General features: G+C 46.1%; 9 protein-coding genes across 9 annotated transcripts; 5 read left to right on the forward strand and 4 right to left on the reverse strand.

Annotated features, from left to right (window-relative positions):
- Nucleotides 1–706: 706 nt before the first annotated feature.
- On the reverse strand, nucleotides 707–2,422 carry LAJ45_10909 (uncharacterized protein; the record flags this gene model as incomplete). Its single annotated transcript, XM_046120424.1, has 4 exons — nucleotides 707–905; nucleotides 971–1,967; nucleotides 2,180–2,306; nucleotides 2,396–2,422. The coding sequence occupies 4 exons, from the start codon at nucleotides 2,420–2,422 to the stop codon at nucleotides 707–709; spliced, it is 1,350 nt and encodes a 449-aa protein (XP_045966433.1).
- Nucleotides 2,423–2,528: 106 nt separating this feature from the next.
- LAJ45_10910 (uncharacterized protein) lies at nucleotides 2,529–3,116 on the forward strand (the record flags this gene model as incomplete). Its single annotated transcript, XM_046120425.1, has 3 exons — nucleotides 2,529–2,680; nucleotides 2,895–3,060; nucleotides 3,114–3,116. 3 exons carry the CDS (start codon nucleotides 2,529–2,531, stop codon nucleotides 3,114–3,116), a joined length of 321 nt encoding a protein of 106 aa, XP_045966434.1.
- A 21-nt stretch (nucleotides 3,117–3,137) lies between these two features.
- On the forward strand, nucleotides 3,138–3,713 carry LAJ45_10911 (uncharacterized protein; the record flags this gene model as incomplete). The annotated part of the gene is made up of 3 exons (XM_046120426.1): nucleotides 3,138–3,296; nucleotides 3,473–3,613; nucleotides 3,675–3,713. The coding sequence occupies 3 exons, from the start codon at nucleotides 3,138–3,140 to the stop codon at nucleotides 3,711–3,713; spliced, it is 339 nt and encodes a 112-aa protein (XP_045966435.1).
- Nucleotides 3,714–4,063: 350 nt separating this feature from the next.
- LAJ45_10912 (uncharacterized protein) lies at nucleotides 4,064–5,711 on the reverse strand (the record flags this gene model as incomplete). The annotated part of the gene is made up of 3 exons (XM_046120427.1): nucleotides 4,064–5,218; nucleotides 5,269–5,420; nucleotides 5,522–5,711. The coding sequence occupies 3 exons, from the start codon at nucleotides 5,709–5,711 to the stop codon at nucleotides 4,064–4,066; spliced, it is 1,497 nt and encodes a 498-aa protein (XP_045966436.1).
- Nucleotides 5,712–6,359: 648 nt separating this feature from the next.
- Nucleotides 6,360–7,115, forward strand: LAJ45_10913 (uncharacterized protein; the record flags this gene model as incomplete). Its single annotated transcript, XM_046120428.1, has 5 exons — nucleotides 6,360–6,502; nucleotides 6,580–6,656; nucleotides 6,712–6,788; nucleotides 6,858–6,978; nucleotides 7,048–7,115. The coding sequence occupies 5 exons, from the start codon at nucleotides 6,360–6,362 to the stop codon at nucleotides 7,113–7,115; spliced, it is 486 nt and encodes a 161-aa protein (XP_045966437.1).
- A 1,461-nt stretch (nucleotides 7,116–8,576) lies between these two features.
- On the reverse strand, nucleotides 8,577–9,734 carry LAJ45_10914 (uncharacterized protein; the record flags this gene model as incomplete). The annotated part of the gene is made up of 1 exon (XM_046120429.1): nucleotides 8,577–9,734. The coding sequence occupies one exon, from the start codon at nucleotides 9,732–9,734 to the stop codon at nucleotides 8,577–8,579; it is 1,158 nt and encodes a 385-aa protein (XP_045966438.1).
- A 70-nt stretch (nucleotides 9,735–9,804) lies between these two features.
- Nucleotides 9,805–10,198, reverse strand: LAJ45_10915 (uncharacterized protein; the record flags this gene model as incomplete). The annotated part of the gene is made up of 3 exons (XM_046120430.1): nucleotides 9,805–9,846; nucleotides 9,905–9,921; nucleotides 10,045–10,198. 3 exons carry the CDS (start codon nucleotides 10,196–10,198, stop codon nucleotides 9,805–9,807), a joined length of 213 nt encoding a protein of 70 aa, XP_045966439.1.
- Nucleotides 10,199–11,296: 1,098 nt separating this feature from the next.
- Nucleotides 11,297–14,987, forward strand: LAJ45_10916 (uncharacterized protein; the record flags this gene model as incomplete). The annotated part of the gene is made up of 4 exons (XM_046120431.1): nucleotides 11,297–11,497; nucleotides 11,602–12,976; nucleotides 13,055–14,887; nucleotides 14,962–14,987. 4 exons carry the CDS (start codon nucleotides 11,297–11,299, stop codon nucleotides 14,985–14,987), a joined length of 3,435 nt encoding a protein of 1,144 aa, XP_045966440.1.
- A 1,527-nt stretch (nucleotides 14,988–16,514) lies between these two features.
- Nucleotides 16,515–17,869, forward strand: LAJ45_10917 (uncharacterized protein; the record flags this gene model as incomplete). The annotated part of the gene is made up of 5 exons (XM_046120432.1): nucleotides 16,515–16,577; nucleotides 16,676–16,720; nucleotides 16,781–17,588; nucleotides 17,645–17,720; nucleotides 17,779–17,869. 5 exons carry the CDS (start codon nucleotides 16,515–16,517, stop codon nucleotides 17,867–17,869), a joined length of 1,083 nt encoding a protein of 360 aa, XP_045966441.1.

The following is a 17,869-nucleotide window of genomic DNA, read 5'->3' on the forward strand; positions in this document are numbered from 1 at the left end:
ACTACAAGGTTATTATGACTCTATCTATAGAATTCAGTAGTTTAGATCAAAGCAAGCAGTAAAGTCTTAAAATGAGAAAGGGAAATTTGTTATCAAACATTTGCCTTTAGGAGGCCAGACGGGGCCCCCGTGAATGAATATAAAAAAGTTGCAACCCTAAACACGTACCAATTACACCGCCAACGTGTTGGCGAGGTTTAAACAGCACAAACTCCCGCCTGATAACCCCAAACATACCCCGAAAGTGGAGAAAGAACACAGGTACTATAAAGTACACCTACCGACCTGTAAAGAACTCAATAAAAAGTAGGAGGGAAATGAAATAAAACACAGATACACAAAACTCCCTTATAAATCCCCATCTTGACGAAAAGAAAGGAAACAAAAAAAAAAAAAAAAAAAAAAACGAGAACACCCATGACAAAAGAAAGCTGGGAATAATGCATAGTCGGGTAACGACAGGAAATAAAAGCGAGGGGAAACGCATGATATGGTAGTTTAATGAATGAAGATAACTGAGGAAATAGTCATCTAGAAATCAAGGCCGCACAATACGTTTGCTCAATAGTAAGTGCCACCAATTCTTTCCGAAAGGTTTGGCGATGAACAAATGCAGAAGAAAAAACTCCGCCGAGATATACCTAATTGATCCGCGCCACATCCTAACCCCATTAAAACGTTAACCCGATCTCAGATCGGGACTAGATTATTTCTTGGTCGTCTTTGCGGCCATTATCTTCTTCTTTGCAGCGGCCTTCTTTGCAGCCAGCTCTTTCTCCCTCTTCTCTTCTGCTTGATCCTCTAGAATAGCTACTCTCCTGCTTCGCTCCTCCTCTTCAAGCACATCAATACCTGCAGCTTCCATATCACTTCCCGAATCATAATCAGATTCGTAGTATATGTATCTATGTGACGATTGGTTGATTAGTAAGCCAAATTAAAAATCATTTGAGCGAATGTATAAACGTACTTTTTTCCGCCGCCACCGTATCCACCACCGCCATATCTCGGCCCGCGTGCGGGCACGTCGTCTTCATCGTCAACAACGAAATCGTCTTCTTCATCCTCCTCGTAGGTGTCATAGCGTCTACCATTATTTTTTTTGGAAGATGTAAAGCCACCGGCTCTACCGCTACCACCACCATATCCGGTGTCTTCACGCTTTCTTTTCGTCCCAGCTTCTACAGGGCCTCCATTCTTCCCCCTATCTGGGAGTTTTCCTTTCCCAGCAGCTCCCTGAATATTCCCTACAGATGATCTGCGGCTGTCAATACCTCCGACACCTTTCTTCCCAGCTGTCGTCTTGACGGTTTCGCCGGATTTTTTCCCGGCAGAGGTGCCCTTTTCATTGCCCGAAGCAATGCCCGGGCTCTTACTATTCCTATCATTCCCAACCACTCCTGACTTTCCAGCCTTCTGCTCTTCCAGCTTCTTCTGCCATGCACGTTGTTCCTTCACTTGAGGTCGGGCTTTATGTGTAATTGTTCCCGAAACCGACTTCTTCTCTGCTTGGGCCTGTGCTGCCCTAGCCAAGAGTTCTTTATAACCAGGCTTTTTAACAGTCTCTGTTGGCGTGTTTCCAGCAGAATTTGTGCCAGGTCGTGTTGTACCAGGTCGTGCACCAGTAGTTGAAATTTTTGGAGCAGTTGGCTTATGAGTACTAGCTGATGCTGCCGTTGTGGAAGCCGGGGTTGTTTTTTTAACTTTAGCTAGAAGCGCTGCCCGCTGCTTTAACATTTCCATAGAACTTTGTTGAGGGTCATCTACTTTGCGTTTTTTAACGATACCGCCGACATCTGTTTTTGAGGATGGCACTGAAGAGATGCCATTAGTTCGAGTAGCAGTATTGGTAGTACCGGTAGTACTAGTAGTAGTGACCGGTTTTGATATTGATGTAATCGGAGGCCGGGATTGTATTGTACTTGTACTTGTCGTAGATGTAGTTGTTTTAGAGGCTGAAGAGCCATCTATAAAGCCACCCAAAAACAGGATATCGTCAGTGACAACCAATTATATTTTAAGTGTTTACTCATGCGTTCATTAAATGGTCGGAATTCTTAGTAGGGATTTGGTTGCAACGATATCCGACCATTTAATGAACGCCCGAGTATAGTTTCATAAAAATAGAACATATACAGGAAGGGGGCAACAGCAGAGCAACAACGAAAAAGGCACTCACTCTGCTGAGCAACCAAGGGCTTCTTATCGCTGTTAACTCTTGACGGGACTGGCCGTGAGGCTGCAGAAGAATTTGTTCCAGCTGCCACCGTAGGGTCAAAACGGCTAAGGAGCGAGGAGATGCTGAACTGGATTACGAATCGGGCGATGACCGCGCGCCCAGCGAGTTAGCCCGAGTTGACGCTGAGAGTGAGAGGAAGGAGGGGTGAGGGTGTACCGTGGGGTCAGCGTCGCTAAAAACCATCGTGAACTAGGGTTGCGGTGGCTTTCGTAGTAGTAGTAGTAGCAGTGGTAGTAGTAGCTGTTCTATCTTAGTAGGTGGAGGTTGAAAAGCTGATGTGGTGTTGGTTATGGGGAGGTGGTTCGGATGTTGGAAATTTCGAGGTGGAAAAGCCCTGATTGCTGGCAACAGCGACCACGACCACGACGGACAACCAAGAGAACAGCAGAGCAAGTCGCGTCAACAACAACGCGGAGTGACGCTTTCGAGAGAGCCTATGTGGTAATAGCTGGCGATGTTAAAAATGAAGAGCTGATTGGCGGAAGAGGATCCTCTCTTCGGTGTTGTGTATGAGCCGGAAGGGGGAGTCTTCCTCTCCCATTCAATTTCTTTGTTCAGTCAGCCACAACTTTCCGCCACATGAGTCAATGTTTAGCCACATTTGGAAAGCCACATCGACAGAGCCACAGACGCAAGGGCTATAACCCTCGTAAAGCTTGAAGCCTTCACCAGTCACACCCCCACCAAACACCATCATCAGTCTGGAAATTTCCGGAGTGAATTGTTTTCACCTCAACCTAACATCACGACATTTCCGAACAACGAAGAGCTTTCCCCGGTCCCTTGCGGTTAAACTGATTGCTTCTCTTGTTCATTCCACTGTAAGTTTTTCACAATATTTCTACTAGGTAAATTGTCACTAATATTCGCCAAGTGACAAAATAACACAACCACAAAAATGAAGCACCTTGCTGCCTACCTCCTCCTTCAGATCGGTGGAAACGCCTCACCCTCTGCCGATGACATTAAGACCGTCCTCAGCTCTGTCGGTATCGATTGCGATGGTGACCGTGTCAGCTCTCTCCTCAAGGAACTTGAGGGCAAGGATATCAACGAGGTCAGCTATAAATCCTTCCCGATGGCGTAGTAAAGGCGGATGCCGCCCAGGAATAGAGTTAAAGACTAGAAATTTGCAAGGTCTTTTGACGGTGCAATTTTTCCAGTATTGATCTCTATACCCGTGCATGCGGTTTCATACATGACTTGGAGAATTTTTTACTAATTGTCCAACAGTTGATTGCTGAGGGGTCCTCAAAACTCGCCTCCGTCCCATCTGGTGGCTCTGGTGGTGCTGCTTCTGGTGGTGCCGCCGCTGCTACCAGCGGTGGTGCTGCCGCCGAGGCCCCCGCCGAGGAGAAGGAGGAAGAGAAGGAGGTCAGTACTAACCTATTATCCTCATTTACCACGTATCTCAAATTTTCTAATGCTATTATAGGAGTCCGACGAGGATATGGGTTTCGGTCTCTTCGACTAAGCGGGTCGCCTTTACGAGCACCAATCGAAAGAAATAAAAAAAAAAGTTCTGGAATGTGGCCGGAAGGAGGGGAAGTTGTGTCTTGTGGATAACCCACGGATCTGTACATTTTATAGATTTGTGTGTGGGAAATAATACAGCGGAGGCGCCTTCTGACCTACTAAGTTTTACGTGCACTAACGATTTTGCATTGCCGGTTTGAAGTTAAAAAATGAGTGATAACTGGTAGCTGACTCCCAAAGATACAATTATCCCCGTGGATTCATCCAGGCTTCATTTTAAGACAAACAGGGAAATCATTCCTAATTGAATTCCAAGTTTTTTTCAGGGAAATAATAGTACAAAACTCCTTACGTACACTTCCCAGCTGTCCACCCATTGCCGTTCACATTTCTGCCACCACTCCCATCCCCCCCTCTTGGACTCTCATAGTATGTGTCCATTGTCATACGCCTAGTCTCTGCCTTCCTTAGACGCTTGGCCAATATCATCTCAAGCGTTTGACCCAGCGCTGTCGAGTCATATAGCATCCCTCTTCCCTCAACTGGATTTCTCCTCCCATAAACCTGAAATGCATCAATGCCAAGCGCTTTCAGTTCGTCATCATTGACCATTGGTGCTCCATTGCCGACCAGGTATATGACATGTGTCAGGTATCTGTTCCAGTCCTGGGGTTTCGGTTCCTTATCCTTAAAGGCAGAATCAGAATATGCGCATGCTTGAGCTACTGCACGAACAAACTCGGCTGCCGTGAAAGAAGCGCTATCAGGCCCCGTTTCCCGGTCATGAGAACCGTTTAAGAGAAGAATTTTTGGAGTATTACGCCCAGTGGCTGCGAGAGCCATGCCAATGTTACGGAGGACAAGACAAGGGATAAGAGAAGTGTATAAACTCCCGATACTGTAAATTATTGCCTGAGAGTTTTCGATGGCCGTAAGGACCTTCGGATTGGCATGGGGCCTGATCTCTTGGCCGTATGGATTGATGTACCATATCCGTTCAATCCTAGACGGCATTGCAGTTTCTTCGATTTTACTGAATTCGATATTCTGGGTTCGGAGGGAAGCTAGAGAACCGGGGAGGTTCGCATCTTCCTCTGGCTCTTCCGGCTCCTCTTCGAATACATCAAAGTCCTTTTCAGAGCCATTTTTAGAGCTTGGTTGTGATTCTGCAGGGATGGGCAGCGCAGACGGGTTGGATGGATGGGAAATCTGATTTTGCCCGATAATAACGCTTTTATCTGCCAATCCTGCAGCTATATGGTGGGCAAAGTTTGAGTTGATGGCTGGAATGACTTGCACATTTTCCGGGATCCCGGTGATGGAGCGAAAAAGATATATAGCCGATTCGAAGGAGCCAAAAAAGATACGTGCTCCAGTCAGGAAAAGGTTGCCAATTGAAGCGGAATGAAAGTTGAAGGAGGATTTGGGACGTTGACGTTTGAGGAGTTCGAGATTCAGGAGGACGAAGAATGAGCGGAGAAGTTCACGTTTTTCGGACGATATCTTAGAAGGAGATTAGAGCCTTTATTTAATTTAACAGCAGGAGAACTAACATGCTTCCAAAGGCCGTGTGTGCCTTCGACAAGGGCAAGCCACTCAAAACGAGCTTCATCGTTAGAGGGGGGAAGACGGTAATTAAGAAGACTCTTAATCGCTATTAACTCGACATCTTCTGTGTCTTCGGGGACTAGCCTGATAAGACGACCTATAAGTAGCAGCCAATAGATAAGCTTTGAATCATTGGGGTTGAACCCTTGCGTCCACGCGCCCAAAGGAACCAAAAAATATGCAGGTACGGGTACATACTTCTAACATCTCCAATACCAGGGCCACCAAATACTCTCAGAATCTCAGAGGTGCTACCACCATTATCTGAAATCGGGAGAACAAAATCCAGTGCTCGGTTGCCTTTGCTTGCAAGGGTCTTGAAAACATCGATAAGATTATTAGCTGCGCTGCCTCCACTAAAAACAACGAGGTGTTTTTTCGTCGACATCTCAATATTTTTCCCTGGAAGATGTAGTAGCCAAATAGGAAGAAGCGAAAAAAAGAGAGAAAAAAGCCAGGTTGAAAGGAAAGTTCCCGCAAAACAATACCCGAGCATGGCCCGGCTCTTATATAGGATAGAGTAGCTAGCAGGGGAAACCTAGGGGAGGGGGAGATAAACCATTTTACGGAATGTCTACTTTTAGAAAACGCCATGGTCTCCTGTTCGCACGGTTGAGGGCGAAACAAATCTAATCTGGCTAAATGTCGCGTGGAATCTCAAGGGTGCAGATTCATTAAGGGTTAGGGTGGAGCAACCATGACAGCACCCGTGTCCTTGAACCAGGTCAGAGACCCTGGATGTGTGATATTCTGTAACATTGTTCACGACCAATAGTGCTACACGGTGATGGATATTTTAAAGTACTTTCCAGAGTAAGGTGGAAGTGTATTTCTGGGCTAAGCAGGATAGAAAACTCCAGCCGTTGCTTCGTCTTCATGGTCATTCTTCTGGGCTTAATATAATTATAATCACAGGAGTACCTCAGGCGCAATGAAAGGTTCTGGATTAGTCATGCTACATATCTCACTTAGCTAGTCTGTATCATGTAGGACATCAATACCCCGCCATAAACAGCAGAACAACACCTACTCCAAGATGCATTCTTCGCTGGTCCGTGTTCAAAGTGTCTTTAGTTTCTTTACAACAGTTACATTCTGTGTCGCTGCCTTTATAGCATTGTCAACTGTTCTTTCCCCCACAAACCCAACAGCTACAGTCGATGTTCGCAAGTTTCGTGTGTAAGGACACCTTTCCATACATGTATTTACTAATTACTTAAAATCGAATTTCCTCCTAATCATGACTTTGATTATAGGATAAAGGGCCGGGCTCACCAATATTATGCCTCAAAAGTGCAGGAATACGCATTCATTAACTTTGATCTTGATGCTGGTACTTTTTTAACTTGATTTACATGTGAGATGCTCGGGTTGGCTTACACCCGTAGATCTAGGATCTCTCTTCAACTGGAACACAAAACAAGTATTCACCTATATATCTGCCTCTTACCCGGGCTCTAAATTTGTCAATCTCTCATTACCTCCGTCCCTTGATCTACTATCCCTGACAGCTAATCTCACATCTATTCGATAGTCTGAGAATGAAGCTGTCATCTGGGATGCAATTCTCCCTCACCGCTCAGCTTCGAGACTCCACCTTAAGAATGAACGCGCAAAATATAACATCAATGATATAACTGGGAAATTTTCTGATCGTGAGAATATCACACTGAGCCTTTACTGGAACGTACAGCCACATGTTGGTGTGCTGACCTGGGGTTCAGTCGGACTGTCTGAGGCGTTCACGTTACCGCCTTTGGAAGGTAAAGAGAAGGTCTCGGCAAAGAACTAAATTATGACAGGCGATGAGAAAGAAGGATATGCAAATTTCTGGACCTTGATTTGAGTTATTACTACCAGGACTGGTATTATTTCATTATTTATCAATGATGGGTATTGGTATGGGTTCAAACTAGGAGATTATACTTATGTGTTTATTAAAGAGGAAGTACTACTAGTAGTATTGGCAATGCCGTCTGGAATACATTCACGATGTACTCGAAGCTCCGGGTATATAGGCAAGAACCCTAGAATTAGAATCTGGAGTAACCCATTGTGATTTAGGAGACGAGCTATATAGGGGCCCCGCTTTATAAAGATTAGGCCGCCTGAGGCTAGTAAGCAGTGTTACTCGCCTCAAGAATCTCTAGGTTTATACATGTGTGTATAACGTGCAGTAATGAGGGATTTACGGGTATAACATGTACATGTAAATACTTAAGCAGTTGTGTTGGTCCCTTTTTTATTTTATCCTCTAGAAACGCGATTCTTGAATTTGATGATCATGAGGGATCTAGAACTATTCGTGCCGGGGGCATGAGCTCAGATTTATAGATTCCATATATTAACAGTAGCTACATGTATTTACAGCTAAATACATTTATATAGAGATCTCTGATCACGCCGCGCCGGAATTCCCCCAGAATGCCCCAAGGCAAAGATTTTGTAGCCATGTTAATATCGAAACGGGCATCCCGAGAAAGCCAAGACACGAGAGTCTCTTCACCCCTCTTAATCATAACTGATACCATCATAGACTACAATTCATCCCGAACTCCGGATTTGTCGTCCGACCAACGAACCCAGTGAAAGGTGCGCATGTTTTATGGTTAAAGCTCACGTATTGAAGTGATATGATCGAAGGGCCAGCTAGAGTTATATTTGTTATACAAACTACATGTAATTACATGTAGCTATGTTAATATTTTTTGGGGAAAAGACCATAGCGCTTTCTGGCCTGCCATTTCCTCTAATTTAAAGTAAATTCTATGGCCCTGATCTTCCCACCAACTCCCGTTCTTTTATGGCGGATCAGTTGATGGGCGAGTGATATTACATGATTTCAAACCTGGTCTCCTATCGATTCTGATCGCTCGCCGATCGCCGGGTCGCAGGCCCGATAGATTTTTCCGCCCTGTATCGAAAACTCATATGTATGCGGGGTACCTTCTCATCCACATGAATCCCGCCCGCAAGTCAATATTTGGGGGTCTGGATTTTGAAATATGTACCTCACAAAATTTTTTTGCCAACACTTGAAAATATGGAGAAATATAACTACACGGAAATGAAGAAAAATAAAAGAAACGCCCATTCCAGTGCAAGATACCCACAAGAGACAAAAAAGGAAATACGCTTTCATGGAAACAAATCCGCAGAGAGAGCGTCATCACGAAAAAAAGAAAAGACGGTGCTGAAAAAAAGACTTTAGAATACATATAACAAGTGCTTAAGAAGAGTAAAAATTCCTGTTCTACCATGTCTGGGAATCGTCTCCATCATCCATCATGGCAAGTACTGCAACTTCAGTCTGTAACATCCTCTCAAACTCGTCCCTCTGAATACCTGCAGCCTTGGACAACCGGTAAAGACTTTTGATTGTGCTTGAAATGTGTTGCTTGACCCCAAGCTCACTCTGCACTTGTACTGCCGCACTCTCCTCTAACTTTGTAATCGAGTTTCTGGTTGATGAGGAGGAGGACGCAACAGATATAGGTCGGGGCGCATGTGTTACTGAAGTGTTTTCATCTTTATTCGATAGGAATGACGACGAGAGTACCATTGGAGGGGTCGTTGATGCTGTATTCGCAGTAGTCGTTGACAATGGGGAATATGATTGTGAGTTTAAAGGCATTGTGATTGGGTTGGAAGATTCAGCCGAAGTAAGTTCGGGTTCAAGGGCCGGCTGTACATCTCCATATCTTGCGTAATATGAATCCTCAGATGGCATATCTGTTTTTTGCGGGACCATTGGGGTACGTGCAGGGGTGCGGTCATACATATCCCAATAATCATCATCCTCACCCTCGCCCTCGCTCTCATTTGCTACGGGTGCCTGTTGTGAGGCAGTAGCAAAGGATGCCGACGGTACCACTGGAGACTTGTAGGCATCGGATTGATCATAGAAGGCCTGATCAGCTTCACCGACCGATGCGTACCATTTTTGGTTTTCAGAATCTTCCGTGAGTCGGACATCTTGGATTTTCCAACCATCATCCTCGCCATCTGGATCGTTTCCAATCCAAATGTAGGTGACTTCTACATCAAGCTCCAAAAGTTCTGCACATGCCCTTATGGTTTCTTTATCTTGTCGATGGAATCCTTTCAAACTTGTTTCGCCAACCTCAAGCTCACCAGATGATGGATGGGGAATGAATTCTTGTGTTGCCAAATGCGCAGAGAGTTTGGGCCCTGCTGTAGCAGACCATGTCAAAAGAGCGAGCCAGGTCTCTTCGACACTAGAGCTCGAGTTGCGAGCAGGAGCAAGGAGTCGAATTCGTTGGCGAAGAATTGGGGACAAAATAGGGAAGAGAGATGGTGGAGGTTGCGGGGATGTGAAGGCGGTGGGAATATGTGCCAGGAAAGCTGGAAGCAGCTCTGACAAGATCGGAGGAGTAATGAAGTTAACCATTGTTGCAACGGTGAGTATCTAAATAGGTGAGACTTTGCAGGAAGAATTGTCGTGTGGGGGAGAAAGTAATTTATAGAACTTTGAGAAGTACTAAGATCACAAGGAAACTATCCTGCAACAAGGTTAGCTAAGTGCAGATACAGTAACTGGGCTATAGGGCTATTTGATACCGAGGGTTGATGAGTCTCTGAAAAGCAAAAGCAAAAAAAAAAAAAAACGGTCCTATTTAGGTTGAAGGCTATTTAACAGCGAAAAATATGTATACCCGCTGCGGCTGTTTAATAGGTAATGTAACTACGGAAGATCTGACCGAGAAGCACAACGACGCCCGGGTTCCCAGATCTGCTGGTGGAACAAGTGATGGGGTAATCCTTGCACGAGTTAACGCAAGAGATAGAGTAGATGCTAATTTTCCAGGTGCTGTAGGGGGGAAAGAAGAAGAGGATAAATCCTTCGTTTGTCATAAGAAATAAGGGTTCTAAGGAGGCTCACCAAAGTAAAGGTGTAGAAGATTATTTCAGAGCACGGTTGGTAGGAAGGATTAAGAGCATTGGTTGCTCTGCAGAAGATATTGGGTGAGTGGATGCTTGTGTCCGGACAAATGGAAGATGCTCGCGACGAAAGCTCGGTGCAAAGGATCCTAAAAGGCGGGGGAAGGTCCTTCATAAAAAGGACATCCGGATGAGAAAGCCATTGGCGTCACACGGGCATATCATCACCATGATGCGGCAGTGCACTATATACATGTATTTTACATGTGAACTCGCTCGACGAGCGAAATCAAGCCCATAAATATGCAAACTCTTCAGATCTGAAAGATAATCAGAGGTATATGTAGCTATATGTACTCTACAAAGATTATATTTTAATATATTGTTACTAATAAAGGCCTTTCTCAGTTGTATCCCATCTACTAGTAGAGATATCGACACCGGCACGTGATTTTGTTGCCCTATCTATTTCACTCGGGGTCGCAGTATTTGTTTGAACATGGTCCATTACATACATGTATGCACCGCAGGTTGCATGTCTTGAAAATCTGAAACTCATCATAGTACGGCAGTGTCAGCACCTCAGGTGCCTAAGCTTACTCAATTTACCACTACCACTGCAACCGCTGCAGGGCGAACAAAGCTATGGCCCAGGGGAGCTTCGAGGTCTATTTGGTTGGTGTGGCTTGTGGTGGCAGTTGTGTGGCTCAAGATTGGACGGAACTGGCCAGATTCTTGGCCATCCATAACCAGGTATCAAATCCTTAAGGAACAGAGAGGAAGACGAGGAAAAAGGAGTAACATAAACAAGTATTTCAGCTGTTGTCTATAGCTGAAAATCTTTTCTGTCTCTAATTCTTGCTTACTTCGCATCCCCTATTTCCTATGATCTTGCCTGTTCCTGCATCCCCTGCTTGATCCCGATTGCCGGAAAGCTAAACGTCAAAGTTGGGCATCAACCACACACACAACATCTTCCATCCCCTCTCAAGTTCCCTACTGCTTCGTCCATCGCCATCACCCTTACTTTTTTTTCCCTACCTTCTCTTTCCTCGTTTACAGTAGAGTATCATGGCGTCTCCATTCTTGGGAGTGTATACTGCTAGTTACGCGTACACTCCCCAGGGAGAAGGGGAGTTGGCCCTAGAAGAAGGTGACCTTCTCTATGTCCTGGAGAGATCTGACGATGATTGGTGGAAAGTAAAGAAGAAGGTCAACAACTCTGATGATGATGAGCCCGTCGGCCTTGTGCCTGCCACTTATATTGAGGAGGTGAGCTTTCTTGTGCACTTGGACATCATGTCCGCCGAGAGGGGTTCTTTGAGGAAATCTCCACATTATCGAAGTCTATAGAGCTAAGCTTCTGCCCATGATAGACCAAACCTGTCGGGAAATACAAGGCGCTATACGAATATGCTCGACAAACAGAGGAAGAGATATCCTTCGACGAGGATGTAATTCTGGATGTATATGACGCTACGGATCCAGACTGGTGTCTCGTGGGTCGTAATGGTGAATATGGGTTCGCTCCGGCAAACTACATCGAGAAGCTAGAGGGACACGATGCGGACGATGCACATGGTGTAGAAGATACCGCGCCATCACCTGCATCTGAGCACGCCCCGGTAGCTGCAGCAGCTGCAATAGTTAAGCATGTTGCGTTTTCCGCTCCCCCAAGAGAGGATTCACCACCACCCCCTACTCCTCCTAGACCTGTATCAGAAGATTCACGCCCTCGCGAGCTTCCTTCTGCCAATCTTGCCAGTATTATGCAGCATAGGCCAAATCAACACTCCGTATCTTCTAACAGATCCCCTTTGGCTTCACCAACACTGGCGGCACCGCCGCGAGAGTCAGCTTCCGAGCGACATCATGACCGCGGCTCGGGACGTAGATCGAAGCCAGCGCCTACCTTTGCGCATTCGGATTCTGAATCCGATGGACCCTCGCTTCCCATCCGGCGTCCCGGTCAGCCCAGATATACAGGGGAGAATACACATAGCGCTGATGACACATATGCAATTCCTCCAGGATTCCAGACATATCCAGTTCAAGAGGTTGATGAGAAGAAGAAGAAGCGAGCTGCCACATTTGGAATCGGGGCTACTCGTGTTATTCTCTTGCCCGATAAGAGCAGCCGTCCAAGAGAGGAGTGGTCTGTACAGCACCTTAAGGGTTATAACTCAGAAGGAAAACATGTTTTTATCGATTTGGAACAACCAACTCGCAATTTAGATCTCCATGCTGGTTCTAAAGATGCAGCAGAGGATATTATCAATGCACTTTCAGAAATTCGAGGCGCGTATAAACAGGCCGGCCTCGATGAAGTCGTCGCAGCGGCGACAGGTGGAAGGAAGAAAGACATCGGAACTATTCTTTATGATTTTCAGGCAAAGGGTGATGACGAAGTTTCGGTAATTGTTGGCGATGAAGTTATTATCATTGACGCTACTAGCGAGGAATGGTGGCTAGTCGAGCGGAGAGTTAACGGGGAACGAGGGGTAGTACCAGCTAGTTACATCGAAAGGGGAAGAAACACGGCTATCACCCCGGGGATCATGGCCTCTCCAGCCGACCCTCGAGATAGAGTTAGGTCGCAGCACTCAAGCAGTGGGAATGGAGGACGAAGTACTGGGATACCTACTAGGACGAGCAGTTTGGCCGGAAACCAACACAGGCCAGAAGGCAGGAGGAGTAGGCCAGACAGTACCACAGTCTCTGATAGGACACAAGCCACGTCCGGAAAACAGAGTAGGCTTCAACCATCTCGTTCACGTTACAGAAAGTCTGAGGCTTGGGGTGCAGTCCTGCTGACAGCTACAATCACAGAGCCAGATAGTTCTCAGGTCCGCCAGTGGACCGATCGCACAGGGAACTTTAAAGTTGAGGCGCAATTTATTGGATACAACGATGGCAAGATAAACCTTCACAAAAGTAATGGAGTTAAAATTGCAGTACCTGTGGGTAAGATGTCACTAGAAGATTTAGAATATGTGGAAAGAAAAACCGGCATCTCTTTGGATGAGGTTAAACCCGTGAGTGCCTTCACGGCGAAGAATCGGAAGCCACAAACTGGTATTAGTTTTGAGACAAGTAAATCTGCGCCAGCATCATCCGCATCGCCTTCGCTTCCATCTTCTACTTCCCCAACGAAACAAACAAACGGAGGCTACGACTGGTTTGAATTCTTCCTGAGTTGTGGTGTGGATGTAAACAATGTTCAGCGGTACGCAACGGCCTTCGAAAGGGATAGTATGGACGAATCAGTTTTGGAAGACATCCAGCCGGAAGTCATGAGAATGCTTGGGCTGAAAGAGGGTGATATTTTACGGGTAAACAAAAAGCTGGATGAGAAGTATGGAAGAAAAAAGAAGAGTGTCGCACACTTTGACGAAGACAGGGAAGAGGGCACAGGATTGTTTTCAGGCCCTGGTGGTGCCTTGAAGAATAATACACGAAAAGGAAGACCAGCCCCGGCGGTGCAGACACCAGGTTCGGTGGACCCGGAAGCTTTCAAACAAAAGAGCGATTCAAAATCACCAAGGGCCTCTCCGGCACCTGCTTCTCAGACCCCACCTCCTGCTCAACCTGCTGAAAAGGTGGCTGGTGGTTTTGATGATGACGCATGGGCACCAAAGCCGACTACTTTGAAGCCAGAATCACCCGCACCTCCTCCACAGCCCCCTCGTGTAGCCTCCCCAGCAACGCAGCCAGCCCCTGTACAACAACCAGCGCCTACTGGGGCCATGGGCGACTTGCTATCATTGACTACCCCTCCATTACAACCAACTATCGCAAGTCCTCCTCCTCAACCTGTTCCTGTTCAGCCTGCCCCTGTTCAACCCACCCCACAAATCCAACAGCCTCCAGTAACGCAACCTCCCCCGTCATTTATGACTAGCCAGGCCACTGGGATCAATTATGGAGCTGGTAACATTCCATTGGCTCCCCCCATCCCCAACCAGTTTGGAAACCAGTTCACGGGAATCAATCAGCCCCAGAACCAGTACACAATGGGAAGGCAACGACCTATGGCACCAACTATGACAGGCACAAGCGGGTTATCAATACCCCCTCCTCCGCAAAGGCCAGGATCGGCGCCCCAGAACTTCACCCCTGGCATGACCTTGCCTCCACTCACACCCTCGTTCACGGGTCAGCCTGGTATGGTGTCCAGTTACGGACAAATGGGAGCACAGCCAATGCAATTCCAAAACATGGGCATGACGGCCCCTATGGCAATGCAATCTACGGGGCAAATGTACCAGAACATGAACAATGGCATGATACCTCAAAACACAGGAATGCCATACATGAATATGGTCAGTCATGCCACAGGCGGGATTCAGCAGCCTATGCCACATAATCCATTACAAGCCCCACTCATCAATCAACCAACGGGACAATTGCAGAGCTTCGGCCAACAGCAACAACTTGGCTATATGTCTGCGCAGCCTACTATGAACACTGGAAGAGGCATGAGCGTTAATTCACTCTTGCCACCGCCATTGGTACCCAATGCAACTGGTGCTCAACAATTTACAGGGGCTAGGCCCCTAGTTGCACAACCAACAGGACCTCCGCCTAATGTGAAATTCGGGGTTAATTCAGCGAAAAAGCTAGTGCCACAACCGACAGGAAGGGCAGATTTGACTAAAGCTAGTATGTTATTACCGTTTATTTTCTGGAATTAACATCATCGGGTACATTTACTAACTAAGGTATTTTGTTTTTAGCTCCGGACAACCCATTCGGATTTTAAGTTTCGATTTATGCGCGGGTCTGCCCGTTGGAATGTGTAGGTTGATTGAGAGTATCGAAGACAGTGGAGGGCGGCAGATGGTGTTCGATTAGCTATGATAATGTTTCCTTTTGTCAATCGTTGACTTTATATAAACTCTCTTCTATTAATCTGTGTGTACGCCTCTACAGCGATTTTCATCAATCATGAATGGAAGAACTTGTGTTTTGGTAGCAAGAAAGTAGCACTCCTTTTTCTTCTTGTCTGTGTTGTGTCTTTCGTTCGTTGATGCTCACTTTATACACGCCTATTTTGTTGCCTTTTTTGGACTGATGCTTATATTTATAAGTTGATTATGTGCATGTCATACCCTATTTTTGCATCTGAATTTGGTTTTTCTTTTTTCTTTTATTTTTTTTCTCCCGACAAAGTTTGGTTTACATCTAGCGATATTTTAGTGAAGGCGTAGCATATAGAGGTAAATGCGTTCTAGGTATAATTTTGAAATTTTTTTACTGCTTGCGGTGACATGTCGAGTGATTTTCCATGAGCCTTGAGGTTTCGGAGCGTACAGGTGCTACATCTAGTTATGCCTCAATTGTTGATAGCGAAGCGATTATCTTGCTCACACTAATCCCAGACTGGAATCTTATCAGTATATGCCTTTATATATCGTGTTCAAAGATACACTTCGGTATGAGCGTTGCGTTCTCGGACCAATGATAATGCGAGGACCTCTTTATAAGGAAAATTTGGTATTCTATCGTCTTATCGAATAAATTCGACCCGCAAGACTGGGGTTTGAATTAGCTACGGGTTATTTAATCCCGGAGGGAGAGCATATGAATTTGAAGTAAACGTCGTGCAGTCGGAAACACCTTCGGGAGCTAGTCTAGAATTAACGCTTTGTGTTGCTTCTAGAACCTCTGTTGCAAGTGGGGAAGCCAGATGGGGTTACCTCCGCATGCACTCGGTTAACATGATGCGAGCAAGGATCGGGGTTGGGATGTTTTTCTCGGTAGACGAGTGACTTTCTATAGTTGTAGGTCCACACTTGCCCGGAAGGCCTAGGGCAGTGGGGGGTCTATCTCTCTTCCGAGGTTAGAGAACGGAGGTTGCGCGGGTGCAACCGGAAATCGTTTCGTCACAGTTTCCCTGCTCAGTGTCAGTGAGGCTGAGGGAACTGTCAGTTGACTTCCGTAGGGTTCCTCGTTTAAGCTTCCGAGTTGCATTTAGTTCCGTAGGTAGCTTCATATTTAAGCTTCCCCTTCTTCCCTCCTTCTCTGTGATAATTTGGTTTGATTTTTGATTATCAGTTCTGAGGAGCGAAATCACCAGCAATCTACTTCCGACATATGTAAGTTTGATCTTCTTGCATTGCGTTGCGTTACTTGCAGCTTGCTTCTTGCCTCCCCTGTAAATAGTGGGGTACATGTCTTATCAGTAGTCCTTTTATTGTTTACTACTAGCCAGGAGCTCGAGCTCTAGGATGAATTATAAAGCTAACCAAGTACAGAAATAACCTCTAGACCATAAAAGTTCGCAAAAATGGGTGTTCTTGATATTTTGACCAGGAAGAAGGGTGTCATCGTTGGCGACGATGTCTTGAACGTAAGTTACTAATTGTTAGACCTAAACCTTTAATTTTTAAGCTTCTATCGGAGTTCAATTACTGGTATACTGATAAATTGCTTTTGGGCGATATATAGCTTTTCAAATATGCTAAAGAGCACAAGTTCGCCATTCCCGCCATTGTATGTATTTTATACAAGTGATATACCGAGGATGATTTTGGTTTCTGATCACAGGTATAGAATGTCACATCCTCCTCAACCGTCGTTGCGTCCCTGGAGGCCGCTCGTGATGCCAAATCACCGATTATCATCCAGATGTCCCAAGGAGGGTCTGCCTACTTCGCTGGAAAGGGTGTTTCCAACACTGACCAATTTGCGTCAATTTCCGGTGCCATCTCCGCCGCTCATTACATCCGTAGTATTGCCCCAGCATACGGGATCCCCGTCGTTCTCCATACAGATCATTGCGCAAAGAAACTGCTACCATGGCTGGACGGTATGCTTGACGCCGACGAGAAGTACTTCGCCGAGCATGGTGAGCCTTTGTTCAGTTCCCATATGATCGACCTGAGCGAGGAGGACAAGGAGCACAACATTGCCACAACTAAGAAATACCTTGAGCGGGCAGCACCGATGAAGCAATGGCTAGAGATGGAGATCGGTATCACCGGCGGTGAGGAGGATGGTGTAGATAATACTGGCGTTGACAACAGCTCCCTCTATACGCAGCCCGAGGATATCTATGATGTCTATGCTGCCCTCTCCTCAGTCTCACCCTACTTCTCCATTGCCGCCGCTTTCGGAAACGTCCATGGTGTTTATAAACCTGGTAATGTTAAGCTTCACCCCGAGCTGCTTGGTAAGCATCAAGCGTACACAAAAGAGAAGATCAACTCCAGCGAGTCGAAACCTCTGTTTTTGGTCTTCCATGGTGGCTCTGGCAGCTCAAAGGATGAATTCAAGCAGGGCATTGAGAACGGCGTGGTGAAGGTCAATTTAGATACCGACCTGCAGTATGCCTATCTCACTGGTATTCGTGACTTTGTTTGTAAGTAGCCTGGCCCAACTCTGCCTTGAGTAGGTGATTTCTGACTAGCTGCCTAGTGAGCAAAACCGACTACATCATGAAGCAAGTTGGCAATCCTGATGGCGATGACAAGCCAAACAAGAAATACTTTGAGTAAGTGATAAAACTCCATCTTTCTAACATGCGCTTGAACTAACTGAGCAATTACTAGCCCTCGAGTCTGGGTTCGCGAAGGTGAAAAGACCATGTCCGCTCGTGTTAAAGAGGCCCTAGAGGACTTCAACACAGCGAATCAGTTGTAG

Source organism: Morchella importuna (assembly GCF_003444635.1).
Source record: "Morchella importuna strain M04M26 chromosome Unknown Morimp01GS052, whole genome shotgun sequence".
In the NCBI taxonomy this organism is placed as follows: Eukaryota; Fungi; Ascomycota; class Pezizomycetes; order Pezizales; family Morchellaceae; genus Morchella; species Morchella importuna.